General features: G+C 35.0%; 1 protein-coding gene across 11 annotated transcripts in view; it reads left to right on the forward strand.

The window, feature by feature from the left end:
* The window catches only part of SLC4A4 (solute carrier family 4 member 4), a 348,583-nt gene extending 336,598 nt beyond the window's left edge, over positions 1 to 11,985 (forward strand). For 7 of the 11 annotated variants that reach the window (XM_033105858.1, XM_033105861.1, XM_033105859.1 and 4 more), the window contains 4 exons: positions 1,200 to 1,373; positions 3,780 to 3,941; positions 9,654 to 9,733; positions 10,492 to 11,985. In XM_033105858.1, the coding sequence (XP_032961749.1) occupies positions 1,200 to 1,373; positions 3,780 to 3,941; positions 9,654 to 9,733; positions 10,492 to 10,597 (522 nt within the window). In that variant the 3' untranslated portion in view covers positions 10,598 to 11,985. Of the gene's footprint in view, positions 1 to 1,199; positions 1,374 to 3,779; positions 3,942 to 7,226; positions 7,324 to 9,653; positions 9,734 to 10,491 lie in introns of all 11 variants that reach the window. The other 4 variants (XM_033105862.1, XM_033105867.1, XM_033105865.1 and 1 more) reach the window with 1 other exon arrangement.
* The last annotated feature ends 7,631 nt before the right edge of the window (positions 11,986 to 19,616 follow it).

Below are 19,616 nucleotides of genomic sequence, written 5' to 3' on the forward strand. Positions count from 1 at the left end.
TTAGACCTTTTGACAAGATTTGATTTAGCAAGAAGTTTTGTAACCCAATCTTTATACACAGCAGGGCTCCCACCAATCAAAAATAGGCCTGAAGGAAAAAAGAAAACTTTTAGATAGGAAATCACTTCAGAGAAGATTGTCTATGATATTCTAGTTTAGTTTTACACTTCTCTCTTCCCTCCAAAAGGAAGCAGAGGTGTTATTTCAGAGTACTTATTATATAATAACAATTCAATAGCTACCGTGTTTCCCTGAAAATAAGACCTAACCGGAAAACAAGCCCTAGCATGGTTTTTCAGGATGACATCCCCTGAACATTAGCCCTAATGCGTCTTTTGGAGCTAAAATTAATATAAGATGCAGTCTTATTTTCGGTAAAACACGGCATTTACTGAGCATCTTCCATCTGAAAGATCCTGTGACAGGTACCTAGATTTCATCCCTATCATCGTCATTAGTGTAAACTCAGCAGTTATTCTTTGAAGCACAGCTCCTGGCACATAGGTGCTCAGCAGTCATTTCAATGCTTTGTAATAGCCTCTCCTAGACTCAAATATCTAGTTGTTGACACCCTGAAACTCACTGTCATTAGTATTCATATGGCTTTTCTCTAAAAAGAAATGATAAGGTATTACTGAATGTATTAGTTAAATTATGCCATAGATAAACAATGTAGAATGTGAAAATACCAAAATATTCACATTTTTCCAGATGGATACTTCCTTTATATCCTTGAAACATCCCTGAAATGTATATGATGCATAACAGCATCTCCTCCTCTTTCAGATAAGACAGCGAAGATAGAGTGAGATGCATGAGTTAGGTGTCTTGCTTCAGCATATCATTACTAAAATAGTCACGAGATCCTTTCTTCTAAGACTCAGATAGTATAAATAGAAACTAAGAGATGAGCATTGAGAATTTATATTTTGTTTGTGACTATTCTTTGGTAGCCACTTTATCTCATATATCTGCATAACACTCTTGAAAAATAATAATAAAAATTGGAAGACTCATATAATGTCTCACTGTGCTAGACTAAATTTCTGCACCCCCTTACTGGTGTCCTTTAGAAAAGACACTGATTGCCTAAAGTATAGACTATAAATCACTAGTGGATAGCTAGGCATAATAGAAATGCCTCTGTGGATCAGCTCTTGAAGTAACGTGGTTGTTCTCTCTTCCTGTGTCTTCCCCAGTTCATGGATCGTCTGAAGCTGCTTCTGATGCCTCTGAAGCATCAGCCTGACTTTATCTACCTGCGCCATGTCCCCCTGCGCAGAGTCCACCTGTTCACGTTCCTGCAGGTGTTGTGCCTAGCCCTGCTCTGGATCCTCAAGTCAACTGTGGCTGCTATCATTTTTCCAGTCATGGTAGGCATTCCTTAAATTGAACCTACCCATGAGGTCACACCACTATCATGTGGTTATTGTAATATAGAAGTCATGTGTGTGTTTTGTGTTTGGTTGTAATTTTTTCCAGCTTTGGCCAAATGACTTTGATTTGATCAGTTGTAATTTAAAGCTCCTATCATGTTTCCCCGAAAATAAGACCTAGCCAGACAATCAGCTCTAATGCGTCTTTTGGAGCAAAAATTAATATGATTTTACTATAAGGCTGGATCTTATATAATATTATAATATAATATAATATAATATAATATAATATAATATAATATAATATAATATAATATAATATAATACCGGGTCTTATATTAATTTTTGCTCTAAAAGATGCATTAGAGCTGATTGCCTGGCTAGGTCTTATTTTCGAGGAAACGGTATGTCTGTGGTTGTCTACACTAGATCTTAGAGTCAGATGAAGCTAAGTTCAGATACTGACTTTGATTTGTGCTGGTCAGTGAACCTTCCTGAGTTGCCATGAACTTATCAGTAAAATGTAGATGGAATTGTTATTGTTATTCTGAGCATCAATAGTGAATATCCTGTATAGCACAACGCCTGGCACATAGTAGACACCATTGCACATTAGTTATTTTTAAAATACCATTGTAGAATAGAATCAATCTAAATAACAATAGACAGCACATTTCAGTCCAAATAGTAGGGAACAAATGGGGCAACTTACGAAAGTTATCCAGTGAATTAGAAGAAATGGAGTGAGATATTTAGTTTTTGAAGTTCTTGCTAGTTTGTATCATGCTAAGTTTAAGTCTGGGCTCTCTATCCTTGCTCTGTATGATATGATGAAAAGCAAAGTAAAATAACTTATATTCCACTCTGAATCACAAGTGAAAGAAGGAAAAAAGGAAATGCTAATTCTGTATTTGGCTTCATTATTGAATTTCATACTTTACCATAGTGTTCCATTTCTTGCAGGAAAATGCGTATGCATACATTCGAAACAAGTTACAAAGCCAGCTAAGTTTCCCCCATTGCTTTGGAAACAGAATTTCATACACTAGCCATATTTTATTTTTTTATAAAAATCTTCTTAGCCAGTATTATTATTTTGTTTTATGGGTCTTTATTGTTTATAATTTTTTTTTCTCCAGGGAAGAAGAAAAAATGGTATAAAACACTAGTGATATTTGTAGAGTCAGATTTTTTTTATCTTGATGATCCCTTATCTCTCTCTCTCTCTCTTTTTTTAAACTGTCTGAACTTACTGGAAAACAAACTGGATGTGAGAAATGACTCCTATTTGGTATAACCGACCTATCTATTAGTTCTGCTAAAGCCAGGAAAAAACAAAGTTAGACCTGGATAAATTTGAAATATATGCAGTAAATCACTTATTACTTGTGCTAAATAATAAAAAAGTACTTTTTTATCTTTTGAGGGCTTTTATTGGAACACAAAACAATCATGTAATATCAGGAGGGCAGATGTTATTAATTTCTCTAGGAAATGAAGAAACTGCCATCTAGAGATCATATGGATAAAGATGATTATTTATTTGAGAGAGAGTCATGACTCTTGTATCTGAGTGCATACTAATTTTACTCTTACGCAAAGACATCTTTAAGGTACCTTCACAAGTTACTCTGCAAGAGCAATTCATAGAATCAAAAATACCGAGTTTAAGAATACTGATTTTAGATGCAGACAGCTGGGCCCCACTGTACTCTTCCTTTTTCTGGCTTTGTGATCTTGGATGTCATACTTATGTCTCTAAGCTTCAGTTTCCTCAGCTGTAAGATGGAGATCCTAATATCTACTCTTTGGGTTTGTTGTGGGAATAAATAAGAAAATACTGCCTAAGAGTTTAGCACAGCATCTGACACATGGTAAGTATTTCGTTAATGTAGTTTTTGAAGTCGTCCAGTAGATTAAATGGTCTCTGCATACTCCACGACTACCTCATTAATAATAGTTTGAAGATGTCTTAGTGTACTGTATGCTGCACAGATTTTCTTGATTTTCAAAAACTTGTATAATATTTTAATTTTGAATAATTAGAAATCATATACAGGCTATTTTTCCCCTTTAATTATTTAGTTATTTTATTAAAAATCCGACACGGAAGAAAATGGTTTAAAAACTAATCCTTCCACATTGAAACTCTAAGTGAATATGATCATACCTTTCAATGAACACAACAAAGTGAGTTTCAAGTAAGACTTCTATAAACCAACTTTCCCCATAAAGAAAATGTTATGGTCCACTTAATATAAGTCCATATAAGCAAGATGAGTTTCATCATCCTCTACCCTTACACAAAACAGGTTTATACTGCTTTTGATAGAGCGGTATTTATATCACTATGACTTCATCTGACATGGTTTCTTTCATACTTTTTTATATTTATCCTTCCAGATCTTGGCACTTGTAGCTGTCCGAAAAGGCATGGACTACCTCTTCTCACAGCATGACCTCAGCTTCCTCGATGATGTCATTCCAGAAAAGGACAAGAAAAAGAAGGAAGATGAGAAGAAAAAGAAAAAGAAGAAAGGAAGTCTGGACAGTGACAATGATGATGTAAGGAACTTTCCAAAATTGCAAAGTAAAGCTAGTTAAAGAAACAAATGTAAAAAATCTATTTTCAATCCCTTATGGGAGATGTTTGGCGGAGTTGCGAGAATATTTACTTGGCCATGTTGTATGTCAGTTTTCACCTTCCTTTGCCCTTTATTTTCTCTCTTTAGTTTTTTTCTATTTTCTGAAGTCTTTCTTTAACCATTAATACACTAAAAATGATAAAATAACTTCTAAAAACAAAACAAAAAAGTCCACCACACCTAAAGAACTTCAGTCTCCAGTCTCATAGATGAAAAGGAAGTTTGTTTAGTGGTGCTCTAAAGTGAATTGCTGTGATAATCCAGGATTTAAATTTGAGATAATTCAGTTTTCTGTAACGTTAAGCCTAATGTGGACAAACTCTGGTGACCTTACCTTCTGTGATCTGTGTGTCTGTCTGCGTCGGCTCTCAGCCAGAGTTCTCTGCTAGTGCACTTATCCTTGTGTTGGGCTTTGACATGATTGGGGATTATTTCTCAGTAACCCTTCATTAAAAAGGAAAGGAAATTGGAGTTTGGGGTCTTTTTCCATAATTAGTTGTAGTCTCATGGTCTAGATGATCTCCTGCAATTGGGTGTTTAAGTTGAGAAATAAAATTATTGCCCGTTTTTTCCTTTACTAAACCATTTCACAGAAATACAGGTGCTCCAGTAGGAGTCTGTAATAAGTGCTAGGAGAACAGCTGAGATTTGTTTAAAACACACACACACACACACTTTTTTTTTACACAGTGCAGTGTCCTCATTCTAATGGGATCCCTGGTATCCCATTCTAAAGTGGGAGTATAGTTCATTTATGGTGGCTACTCTGTACTTGATCATTTTTATTGATCCTGCATACTGGTCCTTAATTTCCATAAGAGCTCTTTATTGTATATATTTTTGTTCCTATTTTACAGATGAGGAAATTTAGACTGAAATGTTAAGTCATTTTTCTAAGTGTACATAGCCATAGTGGCAAAGCCAAAACTAATCCAGGCCTGTCTGGTTATTTCCAATTGATCAGGCTGTCTGATTGTTTTCTATTTAGAGAACTTGGAAATAGTACAGTGAAAGAAGGCAACAGCCAAAATTGGATTTCAGATAAATTGATCCAATAAGAAAAGGCTAAATATATGAGGCACATTTAGCTAAAGAGAGAAAGAGTCTCAGGGAGCTTTTGTGAGTATCCTCATTCATCTTCGATGAGAACAGGTATATAAATTTTCTGTTTCCAATGATGATAAAAAGAGAGAATGTATTTAAACTGCAGCACAGATTAAGATGCAGTATTAAAAAAATGATATGTTTATACATTAAATAGATATTAAGATTTGAAATAAATTTCTAGACCACTCAAGATAAAAAAGAAATTTGCCTGAAATACCGAGATAATGAAAGCAGTATTTCATCTTGAATTTTCAGAACTAGTACCTCAATTTATGGACATGGACACCAAACTTAAAATTCAATTAACATTATGAACATAGGAAGTAATATTATAGAATCCTCTTTTCTAATGTTTTTTAGAAAAAAATAAAATTTCAACTTTGGGGAATGTTTTAAATTTAGTGCTCTCTGTGTCAAAAGTTGGAACAAATTAGCTCCTGAGAAGTTCTTCCAATTCTTAGATTTGATTTTCAACAAATCATATTTTATTTAAACAATGTTATTATTTTACTAATAATATTTATTATTTTCAGCTCCATATTTTCAACAGATTTCTTGAAGATAATATGTGGTACTTGTTTCTTTTCCTTTTTCTTCTTCTCCCGCCCCACCAAAACAAACAAACAAGCTTTTATAAGCTTATATATTTATCCCAGGTAGTGAATGCAACCAGGAAATTTAGAGTACATCTGTGTAATAAGTTCTTCATGTTGAGCTCATGATTTGGGGCCTCCACATTTGGAAGGTGGCTTTCCTGATGTTCACCTGACAATCATGGGTTGTGGGGTTCCTGGCTATAGGGAGCAACGTGGGGGCATGGGAGTTATAGCTCGAATGGTTGTGAGTAGAAGTAGTGAAAATTATGGCTTGCCAACATTTTGAGCCACTCAGTCATTTTTGAACCTGCATGGTAGGCTATGATTAAGGGTTGGCTACCAACCTGTTCATTTGTAAATGCTATTATTTGGGGAAATGTTTGAAATACTGTAAGAAAACTTGTTCTTCTTGATACTCTCATAAAGGTGCATGTAATATCTTCATTATTTTTTGTCAATTTTAATATAATATCTTAGTCCTTTAAAAGTAACATTGTGGCTCATTACCCTCTTTAGACTCATCATAAAGGAATTTTTTAATGTGTATTGTAGGCTTTATGTTAAGATATAATTTTTCCTTATATTCTTTGACCCCTAGTTCCTCTTCTTTTTTCTTTTTTTTTTTTTCCCCTTTCAACTAAAGGTCATCTTCTTGGTACTTTCAGTTAAAAGATGAATTTGATCTTTTGAATCCAAACATAGACTGCATCAATAAAGTGAATTCTAGAAAAAAGTAAAGTGGTAATCCTGTGGAAAGCTGTTATACCTTGGCTTAGGTGGCCTGTTCTTTAAGTAGCCTCATGATTAGCTGTCTGGTTTTCTTCTATTCTGGTTATGATTCTTCTCTGCTCATTTGACCATCGTAGGCACCTTCCTTGTGCTTTTATTTTCTCATGTTTTGCTAAGTTTTCAAATATCTTTGGTACAAGCAAATTAAAATTAACCTTTAACTATAAAATAGTTTAATAAAATATTAGCTCAAGGAACGGAGGTTTATTTCCAAGTGTGTATCCTGGATAGTGGATGTTAGAGCCTTCTACCTGTCTTAGAAGGAAACATGAGTCATCGTTTTCCTGGAAATAGAATCAGAAAGCATGGCCAGAAAGAACAAGAAGACCATATTACAGTTTAGGTAGTTTCCTAGATTTAATCTTCCATATTCAGATTATTTGCCTTACACATACAACAAACTCATAAATATTTGCTGATTGGGAATCCAGCTTATGGAAAGCTTTGCAATAGTTCTAATGTGTAGTGTTCTCCATTTGGTGCAGTTCTAGTTTTAATTGACTCAATTCCATTAACTCAGAAGAGAAGAAAACAAAGGTGAGTAGGAAAGATTGTACAGAATTTGGAAAGTTAACAAAGTGGGAATGATTAGGTAAAAGGCTTTTCTACTTAGTGCCATGTAAACGATAATTGATAGGTTTAATCAATACTGGAAGGTAGGAAGGACTGTATAGTAAAAGCTTTCTAAAAACTATTGTAAATTTCTTTCACAGTCTGACTGCCCATATTCAGAAAAAGTTCCAAGTATTAAAATTCCAATGGACATCATGGAACAGCAACCTTTCCTAAGTGATAGCAAACCTTCCGACAGTGAGTAGAACTAACCTCTTGCTTGCCTGTCTGAATATGATTTGCACTTGCAGAGAAAAAACTTTAGGACTATCATTTACGTTAACTTTTCCTCTATTTTCTTTTTTTCTATGTGAAGATTTATACTTAATTATTATAAAACTTCATTTTTTCATTTTCTGAGTGTCCTTTTATTTTCCTCTTATCTATAACCTTTTAACTTTTTTTTTCAGTAGTCTTTTCTCAGATCCAAGTTATCACCAGTTTCTTTCAGTTGCTAAACTCATAACCATATTTTTAATTGATTTTCCTTTCTTCTGCTGGTATTAAAAATTGCAGCTTATAGTACTACATCACTGTCTGTTACTGTTTGTCTTCCTTAGGCTTCAGCCAATGACCAAATCAGCTCAAAAGAGAAATTGCAACATGAGTCTCTGAATGATCAATGAATCAATCGTTAATATTGAGAATTTGTAATAATTTGTTATTTTCAATTTAATTGGCAATCATAAAATATTAACACAACTTTTTAGGTCGAATTTATATGTGCGTTTTCTTCCTAATTTCATCATTCCCCTCTGCTATTTCAAAAATCACCTTTGTAATTGTACTGTTTTTTTCTGGGGTAATAGCCTAATGGCTAAAGTGTAATGATTTCTGACATTCACCTTTTTTTTTTTTTTTTTGTATTTGAATTAATAGGACATTTGAAAAGGAGGAAAATCTCTGTAGTAACATTAGTGAATATAGCTCAGGCTTTTCCAATAGCAAGTAGCAATTGCTTCCAAACTACTTTCATTTTGAGTTTTCATTTGCAGAAAATGTATTCTTTTAGATCCAGATGTACTTCAAAGTCTACTGATCTGCTAAAGGAAAAATACGGTTGAGAGTTTTTTATTTCTATCTGGCAATGACATTTCAACTTCAATAACAGGTCACCAGAAAAAGTTTGACATGAATGACTGAAAAATAGGTATATTGGTTATTTATTGCTGTGTAACAAATTACTACAAAATTTAGGAGAAACAACAAACATATTTTCTTACACAGTTTCTGACATTCAGAAATTAAGGAGCAGCTGCTTTTGGTGATTCTGACTCTGGTTCTCTCATGAAATTTCAGTCAAGCTCTTGGCTGGGGCTCAATCTGAAAACTTGACTGGAACTGGGGATCTGCTTCCAAGATTACTCACAAGGTAGTAGGCAGGAGGTTTCAGTTCTTTGGCTTATACGCATCTCTACAGGGCTGCCCATGCATGATAGGGCTTCCCGCAGAGCCAATGACAGCAGAGAGTGAAACCAAGACAGAAACTGCGGTCTTTTATAAGTGAATCTCAGAAGTGGTTTACCATCCCTTCTGCCATATTCTACTGGTCACACAAACCAACCCTACTACAATGTGGGAAGGAATTACATGAGGACATGAATACCAGGATGCAGGGAGCATCGGGGACCATCTTGGAGGCTGAATACCACACAAGGTTTAAAGAATTAAAACACTCTCACCTTTAGTGTGCAATCTGTATGTAACCTATCGTATGTAACCTGAGACTAATTTCTTCTCAGTCCTGTCAGTCGGATTTAGTTAATTTTTTCTTTTTGAATTCAAGTTCCACAAATCATGTTCTGCTTTCGTTTTTCATCTCTGGAGCATTAATAGCGAACGGAGACTGTGAAGAGAGCCCCGCATGTATGTTGTCCATTGACATCACAGAGCCCTTTTAAGTCCAATTTAAAGGCTACTTAAAAAAAAAAAAAATCACCAGCTAGAATTTGAGGTTACTGGAAAAAGTTTATGGCAATTAGATTATTAGTGTCCTTCATTCTGTCAAAAACTCTTTAGAAAGGACACTTTGAAAGTTATGATATTAGCAAAATATCCATGATCATTCTAACTGAATGTTTTTTTAATGTCATATTAATCTTTTATAATCCATGAAAAAACAAAGTTGATAGTAGAGTTGCAGTAAAAATAAGTTCCTCAAAATCTTTTTATTCCCCCATGAATAACAGCAGGACAAAATTGTGCATGCTGGGATGGAAGGAAATCCAAGAGCAAGCCTTAGACACTATGTAGATGCAATCACCTTCTAACAAGAATTCACCTCTTCCTCACTGAAAAGAACAACAATGGTTCTTCCCAGAAAACCTGGAGTAAAGGAAACTAAATGATTTGGGCTCCATCACACTAGATTCTTAGCGATACAATGTTTATTGATACTGTCTAAACTTGCCTTTCTTACTCTTTCCAGTCGTGAAAGATGCATCAATTTTTATGAAGATTTTTATTTTCACTCTAATTTTATACGTTGCCAAATACTCTTTATGATTAAAAATATTTTTTCCCCCCAGGAGAACGATCCCCAACATTCCTTGAACGCCACACATCATGCTGATAAAATTCCTTTCCTGCAGTCACTCGGTATGCCAAGGTAAAGGACGGCCTCGTGTCTTATGCTGTTCTGTGGGATGATTGTCCCACAGAAATGTAGTCAGTGGCGGGTTATTGGCAGAATACCTCGTTCTCCTTCCTTTCTACACTTCATCTTAAACAAATTATCCAATCACCAAACCTCGTCCCAGTTTTTACTGGTAGAAAATCTCCTAAGAGAACTACTCTACTTACTCTTAGAAATACTGTAATCTTTCAGTATCATTAAGGTAAAGCCCAGGATCAATGCCAACTCTTATCGATTCTGATTTAAGGGGTAACTGCGTGTCCTGGCTGCCCTCCTCCAGGAGTTTCCTTCCTTCTTAACACGGATCTAGAGATTTCAGATCCTACTTGATTTTTAAGAGTGAAATCTCTGAATATTTTCTTCATATAAGTCTTTTTGTCCTTTAATTTATGATGGTATCACCCAGCTGGCAATCTGCCTTCTTGTTTTTTGTGGTTTTTTTTTTTAAATCTAGGTATGATAGCTTATGAAATTTTTACTTGAATATCTTAATGCTATTAGCATTTATGCTATTAGTAGCTATTAATGCTATTAGTAGCATTTATGGTATACTTAATGCTATTATAGCTTCATCGCATTTAAAAATGTTTGTTTATAATACAGAAAGAAAGAGAAGTATTTAAAGAGAACGAAGGACACATATGGCTTTTGTACAATGCTTAAACATTTGACAAATGACAAAGGAAATCTGATTTACTCACTGTTTCTTTTCTTTTTTTCTTTTTCTCTAGTCCTCCTAGAACTCCAGTAACAGTTGTGCCTCAAATTAGAATAGAACTTGTGTCTGAAGACAATGATTGTTTGTGGAGGAGCAAGGGAACAGAAACTACATTGTAACCTGTTTGTCTTTCTTAAACTAATAGTTTTTGTTGTTAATGTTCTTGTTTTTTGTCTGGTTGTTTATTTTTTTAATTTTTGTTTTGTTTTACTTTTTGGCCATTGGCCAAATGCTACAGCACTCTCTCCGCTTCTCTTTTGCATAGGTAAAATTAAGACAGTAGTACGCCATTCCTTAAAAGCATCTGAAAAATCCCCTTTTGTTCTTAGACTTTTCCATGTGTCCTCTGACAACCAAATTCCTCTGTCACTCAAGACATGCACAGACACTATCCTTTTCCTTTATCAAGCAGGGGACAAAAGTATTAAGGATTTTATAACACTTTTTATTCAAATATTGCAGGAACTTACAACTTTAGCTTTGGAGCTGTGCTTACTGGCTTGTCTTTCTGTCTGGTAGAACAAACCTTGACCTCCAGGCAGTGTCTTCTTGCTTACAGAGCTCTCCGAGACTGGAAAAAGTGCTGCTATTCTAACTTGCTCTTGCTTGTAAACCCTAATCCTAGAGTTATCAAAGAAGAAAATCTAAAGGTACTTTACACCCAGTAGAGAAACTATTGCCATCATTGTAGCAAGTGCTGGAATGTCCCTTTTTCCTATGCAACTTTTTTTAACCCTTTAATGAACTTATCTGTTGAGTACATTTGAAGAATATTTTTCTTCCTAGATTTTGTTGTTTAAATTATGGGGCCTAACCTGCAACTTATTTTTGTCAACTTTTTAACTTTTTTTTAATTACTGTAAAGAAAATGAATTTTTTCCTGCAGCAGGAAACATAGTTTTGAGTAGTTCTACCTCTTATTTGTAGCTGCCAGGCTTTCTGTAAAAATTGTATTGTATATAATGTGATTTTTACACACACACACACACACACACACAAGTACACAATCTCTAGGGTAAGCCAGAGGGCTAGATCAGATGGAAAAACACCATGTTTCTAGGCATCCATTTTTCCCTTTCTGTAAAAGAAAATTATCTGTTTTATGAAGGAGATGGGGGGAAAGGGACAAGCTCCTATGTAACGGGAATGACTGATGTTTTGATAATGGTAGTATCCTGGCACAGATGCTGATTGTATTACCATGTTCGATGTCCTATGCAGTATTGTTAGACATTTTGTTTTTCACTTTGAAATACTCATGTGTTTGTGTATGTATTCTGTGTGTGGTGGGTGCCCATATGTGCGAAGTTAGAGACAGAGTGATGGCAGGCGAAGGGCAAAGTTATGCAGCCTCTGGTGTCAGTTTTCATAAAACCCAAACCACATATGAAAAATCAATATGAGATCCAAGAGAATTACCATTATGCAAATGAGGGTAAATATTGTATTGCCCAGATATCAGTCACCATCAGTGATACAATAGCCCATATTTACAATACAAAATTCATAGAAATATCCATGCCATTTACACATTCTATAAAGTGTTAATGGGAGTGCAGGTAGATCTGCAGAGGTATATGTGTATGAATTTTAACAATACACATTTTTTAGGAAAGGCAATTATGCCTTGTGATTTGGATGTTTAGAATGTACGTGTATATGTGTACTTCAAAGTACCAGATTGAAAATTAGAAAAAAGAAAATTAGATCTTTATTGTCTAAATTTAGCATGTTATCTAAATATGTTTTTAATAGGTTGCATTGGGTATTGTGAATCTCCTTTAAAAACATTTAAATATTGAATCCATATTTTGGATTCATATAACCATATTTTTTTATATATCCTAACTAAAACAGATTGTTGGAGAAGTACTAGGAACAGAATGAAACTACTTATTTTGGTTTCATAATATACACATATTGACTCCTACTCATTCTTATATTAATTAATTATAATTCTGTCCTCTTGAAATTTTGATTATAAAGAAATTTGTGCTGGATTAGCTGTTACTTTTATTGTAGCTGATAATCTTAAAACTTTCAATTTTATACAAATTAGATGTAAGTGACCTGCAATTTTTTTCATTCAAATGAAAGTGGTAAATTACGTGTTATTTGTTAAAACTTCACATACCAAATTTTGGCATCACATTTGTATTTACAGTTATCTTTAAAATGATTATATTATCTAATTTTTCATTACCCTAATATAAAACTATATAAGAAGATTTTCCCTTTTCTTTACTGATAGAAGCATCCACAAATGCTTAAAAGCCATGCATAATATGTTCAGCCTAACCTACAATCTTGTTATTAATGGTATTTTTGTTCACTTTTATAAAATCTCGAGATATAATAATTTATTTTTCTGATCATGAATCAAGTACAGGAGGATTCATACTCCTCTCCATCCCTTTCAAAGAACTGCTAAAGAAACTTAGCTCAGTGTTTCCGCCTTTGAGTAAATCTAAAAGTTACCTGCACCTCTATTTTATGATCCATATTCTGTGACAGAAGGTTGAGACTCATAATATGAATTAAGAATAATGCCTTACGTTTGCTAAAAGGAACAGTTAGCATTAAACCGTTTTAATATTTTGGAACCCAGGGAAGTATTTTAAAAAATCAGTACCTTCAGAGGAATAAAAGTAGTTACTAAACAAGCAAAAAAACCTGAGGTCCCTGCAGAGCCACCAAATTATCTGTATTTTAACTGAATTTACTCATTATCTAAGAACTAACTAGATTGGGTGGTTTTGTTTTTATGTAAACTGGACACACAGAATACACTGGTAAATTTTTTACAAAGCGTTTTTCTTCCTGATGTGAATATGGAGAAAAAAGATTTAAGTCGTTAGAAGTAAATGACGAAGTGTACACTCAGAATTGAAGTCGAGTGATGGTACAGACTTATGGTTGGAGGAAAAGATCCTTAGGCCAAGAGTCTGCCTATGGTAGCCTAAAGATCTTTGGTTTTTCATTTGAAAGGAAATCTCTTGGAGGCACTGTTTTCTTGATAAAAGTCGTTCTTCTCTATAATATAAATCTAGGACTTAGAACCCGAATTATTTTGTGTGCCATATAGAGTAGTGTTCCTGACTCTTCCAGTCAGGCAGTGGAGTGGGGTGGGGGAAATGGAGGCTTGTACAAGTAGGAAAAAAACCCTCTCTAATTAGCCCCCACCTCAAAGAATGGGGGAGGGGAAGTACATGTCTGCCTTTAGTAATTCAGTCTGTGTATATTATATGCACATGTACCAGCACGCAAGGAGTAATCTTTTATCAGCTGTATATTGGTGTTTAATACAGAAAATGATTGTCTTCCCAGTTCTGTTTTTTTTTTTCTTGTTAACTATGTTAAAGTACTTGAATTGTATTGACTGCTGACTATCTTAAAAAAAAAAAACACAAACTATTTGAATTGTATTACAGAGGATGACATTGTTCAGGGATGGGACAAAGCTTTCTTCAATCCTTTTCATACCACTTAATGATTTTGGTGCAGGAACTTGAGATTTTCTTATTTATTCCATGATACTTCATATCTGCTCTTCACAGCATGATCATGAAGCCCAGTGGCACCAAGTGACTGAATAAAATCAAATGATGTTTATGGCACTTGACTATCTGAAGTACCTTGGGAGTTTTCAGATGATGATTTCATTGAGCTTCATTGTAGCCTGAAATAAAGTTTTGTGCTGTATGTGAGCCAATCAAGTTGTGTTTTGACCAGATATTTAGCTATGTCCTATTTCTTGGCTCATTTCTTTGTGTTCTATAGGTACATATAAAAATCCTGAATTCTATTTCCTAGATAAATATTGCAACTCAGGGCTAATGTCATCCAGTGAAACTTTTAGAGCCAGAAGTAACTTTGTCCCATTCCTACAATGTGAAAGAGTGAATAGTTGCCTCTTTTTAGCCATTTTTATGGCTGGTACATATTCGTACACATTACTTTTCAAAATCAATACGCACTTTCAGATATTCTTATTTTTATTCTCTTAAATCTTTATTAACTTTGGAGAAATGATGCATCTTTTTATTTTAAATGAAGTAGATCAACATGGTGGAACAAAATGATAAAGAACAGAAAACATTTCAATATATTACTAATAATTTTTTTCCGATATAAAACCTAAAATTCCTATAACATTATAGTATTTTACAGTTTTATGAAGCTTTCTATCGTGACTTTTATGGAATTAAGAGATGAAGAAGATGAGATATTTTAGCATTTATATTTTTCAAAATTAAATGTATACTTAAAATAAAGTAACTTTATGCATTTATGAGTGTCAAGTGCTTCTGTTCATGTCTTGAAATAATTAAGTCCCTATTTTACTCCTTTGGGGCTGTGGGAAATACAAAGATGAGTGAGTTGGAATCCCTGACCCCAGATTGCTTTTCATCACTCGAGGCAGGAGGATAAAATAAATGTTCTAATTGTATAAAACAAGAGATCGTAGAAATTATCAAAGTACTAATGAAATGCTATTATGCAAGAGTTCAAAGCAAGAAAAAAATATGTCCAACTAAGAACAATAGAGTGGTTTTATTGAGAAAGTCGTATTGTTATTCTTCTTTCATAAAGTTAGTAAAATAAAAAATGCCATTTTCTTGAATACATGTATGATATTGTTAACCTCAAAATAAAAGACCGAAGTGAGAGGCAACAAGCATTTATTTGAGATCCAAAAGAATAGCTATTCAGGAAGCACTGATTTAGGTAGGCAGAAACCCAAATAGTGTTCTGATTAGGGGGTGAAGGTAAGAAATATTTATGAGAAAGGGAAGGGGAATAATTACATGAATAGAAGGAAGGAATTGCTATAGGTGTAGATAAGCTAAGATGGTGATGCTAATTCTAAAGAATGTCTATAATTTTCAGTCTGGTAGTCATGATGTCTGCTTCCCTGTTATCTTTGCAAACAGTTGTTTGGAATACAATGCTGCTTTAGGCCCAGGCCAAAGGTTATTTTGCCCAGTTTTAACATTCAAAAGGTTTGAAGAGTAAGACATGCAAAGCAGTTCCTCTGGGATGGCAGCTCAGGCTACATCTTGAAATGGCTCATTTATATTATTTATCACAATATATATTGATGCATACAGTTATTCTCAAGCAAAAAATACCTGCTAAGCATAAGCACTTATTAAAATATAGGTATTCATGGGGGGTTCAGGGTGGGTGCAAAAGATGAGGGGATTAAGAAATGTAAATCTGCAGCTACAAAATAGTCACGGGGATGTAAAGTGCAGCATACGGAATACAGTCAATGATATTATAATAATCATAGTTATAATATTATCTGTGGATCACTTCATAAGTTATATAAATGTCTAATCACTGTACTGTACATATGAAACTAATATAATATTGAATGTTAACTGTAATTGAAAGAAAAATCAGAGATTACAAATTAAAGAAAAAAAAGTATTAAATGAATATATCCTGGAATGGTACACCACTGAAAATACATGACACACGTTTCCTGCTGAGCCTATCCAGGCTTGCATGTGATATTTACAACTCTCTAGGAAATTTCATTTCATCCCTAAGTTATAATCAATGGTGGTGGGTGTTAGGGGGAGCAAAGAGAAGGGATGAGAAAGAACTACTGATAGCAGTAAAAAGTTACATTGAAAAAATAAAAAGATAGTAAGGCAGGAACATTGGCCAAAATAATCTTCAAATCTGGAATCTTAGAGGCAACTGCTCTGAGCATCTTGATGGTGGTGGAGGTGATAATGGGGGTAGGGGATGGGGTTTGGAGTGTATCACTGAGCTGGAAGACGCAGCAGAAGACAGACTCAGAATAGATCACAATATGGGAGAATTTGATTAGTTTTTCCACATACCCACAGAGAATTAATTAAATATTTCCATGCATAACTAACTGAGTTAAGAAATTAGGGTGAAATTCTCTGTAGCATGTTGTGAAAAGGAAATGTGCACTTCAGCATTTCTTCATTATACTACCTGACCTACCTGAGGACAAGGCAGTAAGACAGAACCCTCAGAACTAATAAACTATCTGTCTCAAGGTCTGGGCACCCCAGCTTGAGCACCGTAGTTGTGAGAGAGGCAAAGACACCACAACAGGTCTTAAAGGGAAAATGTGTTGATTTTATATTGATAGAAATGTATTGATTACATGATTAAATTGGTCAAATGTCTCAAAGGCAAAGAGTATTGCAGTTAATATTCAAAATAATGACATGGGGCCACCAGAAATTATTAAACTATGTTCTCTTTTTAATGAATTTATAAGTGTTGAATGGGGTAGTTGCTAAAGAACCAAAAATAAGACATGATTCCTAAGTTTAAATAACTTAATGACGTGGGAAAGAAGTACATGTAGACAAAACAGTGAAATAAAAACTTGTAAGTGCTGCCAAAGAAGTATGTGTCTGGTGCAGTGAAGGCCCACAGGAGGAAGTTATAAATTCTTTTGGAGAATAAGAGGCCAAATTGTCAGGGAAAGTTTCTAAAGCTATCTGTTGGATTGGGTGAAAAAATGCCAGACAAATGGTGTCCAGAGTGGAATTAAGAAAATGGAATAGACATTCCAAATCTGGGAGGCATAAAACAGAATGGTGCAAGGTAGAGAATTGCCATGCATGTGTTCAATCATTAATTCAATTCAAAAATTATTAGACACCTACTATGTCCCAGACTCTTTTTTTTTTTGGTCAAAGTAGTGAACATATGTTCTCAAATGGATGGTTGACAGGAGAGGGAGGTAGCGGGATGGATGAAAAAGGGGAAGGGGAATAAGACGCACAGACTTCCAGTTATAAAATAAGTAAGACATGGAGAGGTAATGTATAGCACAGGGAATATAGTCAATAGTATTTTAATAACTTTGTACACATGGTTACTAGATTTATTACAGTCATCACTGTGTAAGGTATATAAATGTTGGATAAGTATGCTGTACACCTGAAACTTCTATAATATTGTATGTCAACTATAATTTAAAAAATTAGAAATACTTCTTGCCCTAATGAAGTGTGTGGTCTAGAAGAGGATATACACAATGAGCAAATAAAAAATAAATAGAAATAGAAATAACATAAAGTATGACGTAGTATAACATAAATAGAAATAACAGAAGTATGAATTATTATTAGGGCTGTGAAGGAAGAAGATGGGATAATACAAGAATGAGATGGACCTAGTGGAGATTGGGTGGACAGGGAAGGTCTCCCTGAGAATTAATAGTTGAGTGGAGACAAGAAGTGTGTGTGGAGGAAGCTGAGTGGACAGTGAGGGGAAGATTGGCCTAAGCAGAGGAAACAGCACTGCAGTGAAGGCAGAAAGGGCTGAAGGACAGGGAGAGTGTTGAAGGTTTATGGGACAGGGCATCTCTGTGCAGACACAATGCCAATACACTGGGAATAACTGACCACACTTGCTAGCTGGCATGAAGTTACGGTCTGAGAGTAGAAGGCCTAAACGAATCCTTTCAGAGATGAACGATCTCTGAGAAAACAAGGTCCAGGAAGTGTCTTCAGGAGGCGGTGGACCTCTCAACAGTGTTTGACACCATGGGACCCTTTCTTCAGCTCACAGAGTTTGGACTTATGTTAAAGGGCAATGCTTATCTATTAAAGCTTTTGAGAAGGGAAACAATTCATCCCAGAATGAGGACTAGATTGGAGTCCTCCATTTGGTAGTTATTAGCTATAACTACCCCTATTTGACACTAGGGGAATGGGTCTGATTGCCCATACATGTTTTACTAAAGGCAACTCCAGAGGAAACCATTGCAATATCCAAATGAGGGATGGCAGTTGGAATGGTCAGAGCTGGGCATTGCCAGGTGGGTGCATTGGAAGGACAATAGAGCTTCTGGACACTTCAGGTTCCCAGATTTTCTTGTACTTTTTCTTGAATCTTAGAATTTTTCATGCCTTTTTTTTCTTCCTCAAACAATTAGACATTAATGTTTCTTAAGTACTTCCTTTCTTTCTGCTCCTTCTCAGGTGCTTTTGTAGGCTCCTCTTCCTCTTCTTACAGTACCGTGTTTCCCCGAAAATAAGACTGGGTCTCATATTAAGTGTTGCTCCAAAAGATGTATTAGGGCTTATGTTCAGGGGATGTCCTCCTGAAAAATCATGCTAGGGCTTATTTTCCAGTTAGGTCTTATTTTTGGGGAAACATGATATTAATATTAGTATTCTTTACGATTCTGCCTGAGGTCTGATTCTTACTTTTCATGTTCTGTCAGGGCAATCAGACCCATTCCCTTGGTGTCAAATAGCATCTATAACTCATAACTACTAACTCTGCATTTTCAGCCCAGATCTCTCTCCTGAACTTCTGACTTACACATGTAACTGATTTCAGAATATTTGGCCTTAAATAATACAGGTCATATTCAAGTTAAACTCATCCTCCCATCCCACCAAAACACTCTCCCATGTTCCCTATATTAACAAGTGATGTCATCAGCCACATAGTTTAAGTCAGAGACCTGAATGTCATTCTTAATTCTCACATCTTTCTCATTTCACTCATTTAATGAATCACTAGTTCTATTCTACCTCCTTAGTAAATCTAAACAATTAACTTTTTATAAATATCTTTGTCTAAATGTCCTTCATCTACTACCTGGATTGCTGAACTAGCCTCCTATTGCTGCCTATACCCCTCGGTTTGCCTGTTCAAACTATACTCTCCCCACCCTGCCTTCAGGATTATTTTTTTAAAACAAAACTGACTTCTGTACAAACTGGTGAACCAAGACTTCTTTACAAGATTCCATTAAAATGATTGTATAGGAATAAAAAAATAAATTGTAGAAGGTGGCACAGGTAGACCAGAAACTTCCACAAAATCTAACGATGAAAGGTAAATGCAAGTTTGGATGATGAAGCTGCAGCCCAAAACACACGTGAAAGAGGATGCAGTTAAGGCCATCAGTAAAAGGCCAGGAGAATCTCAGGAAGTCTCAGACTCAGACACTGCAGGTAAGATCAAAGATGAGAATGGGAAATGTGGCTGGCTGAGGGTGGATATTAGTAACTTGTGTGTGTATATAGAGCCCTCCTTCCACCTCTGCTTGTCAATAAGCCTAATGCCAAGGTCTTATCCTTACCTGTAAAAACAAACAAAAAAAAATCAGTTCTTCTC

Source organism: Rhinolophus ferrumequinum, chromosome 5, assembly GCF_004115265.2.
Source record: "Rhinolophus ferrumequinum isolate MPI-CBG mRhiFer1 chromosome 5, mRhiFer1_v1.p, whole genome shotgun sequence".
Lineage (NCBI taxonomy): Eukaryota > Metazoa > Chordata > Mammalia > Chiroptera > Rhinolophidae > Rhinolophus > Rhinolophus ferrumequinum.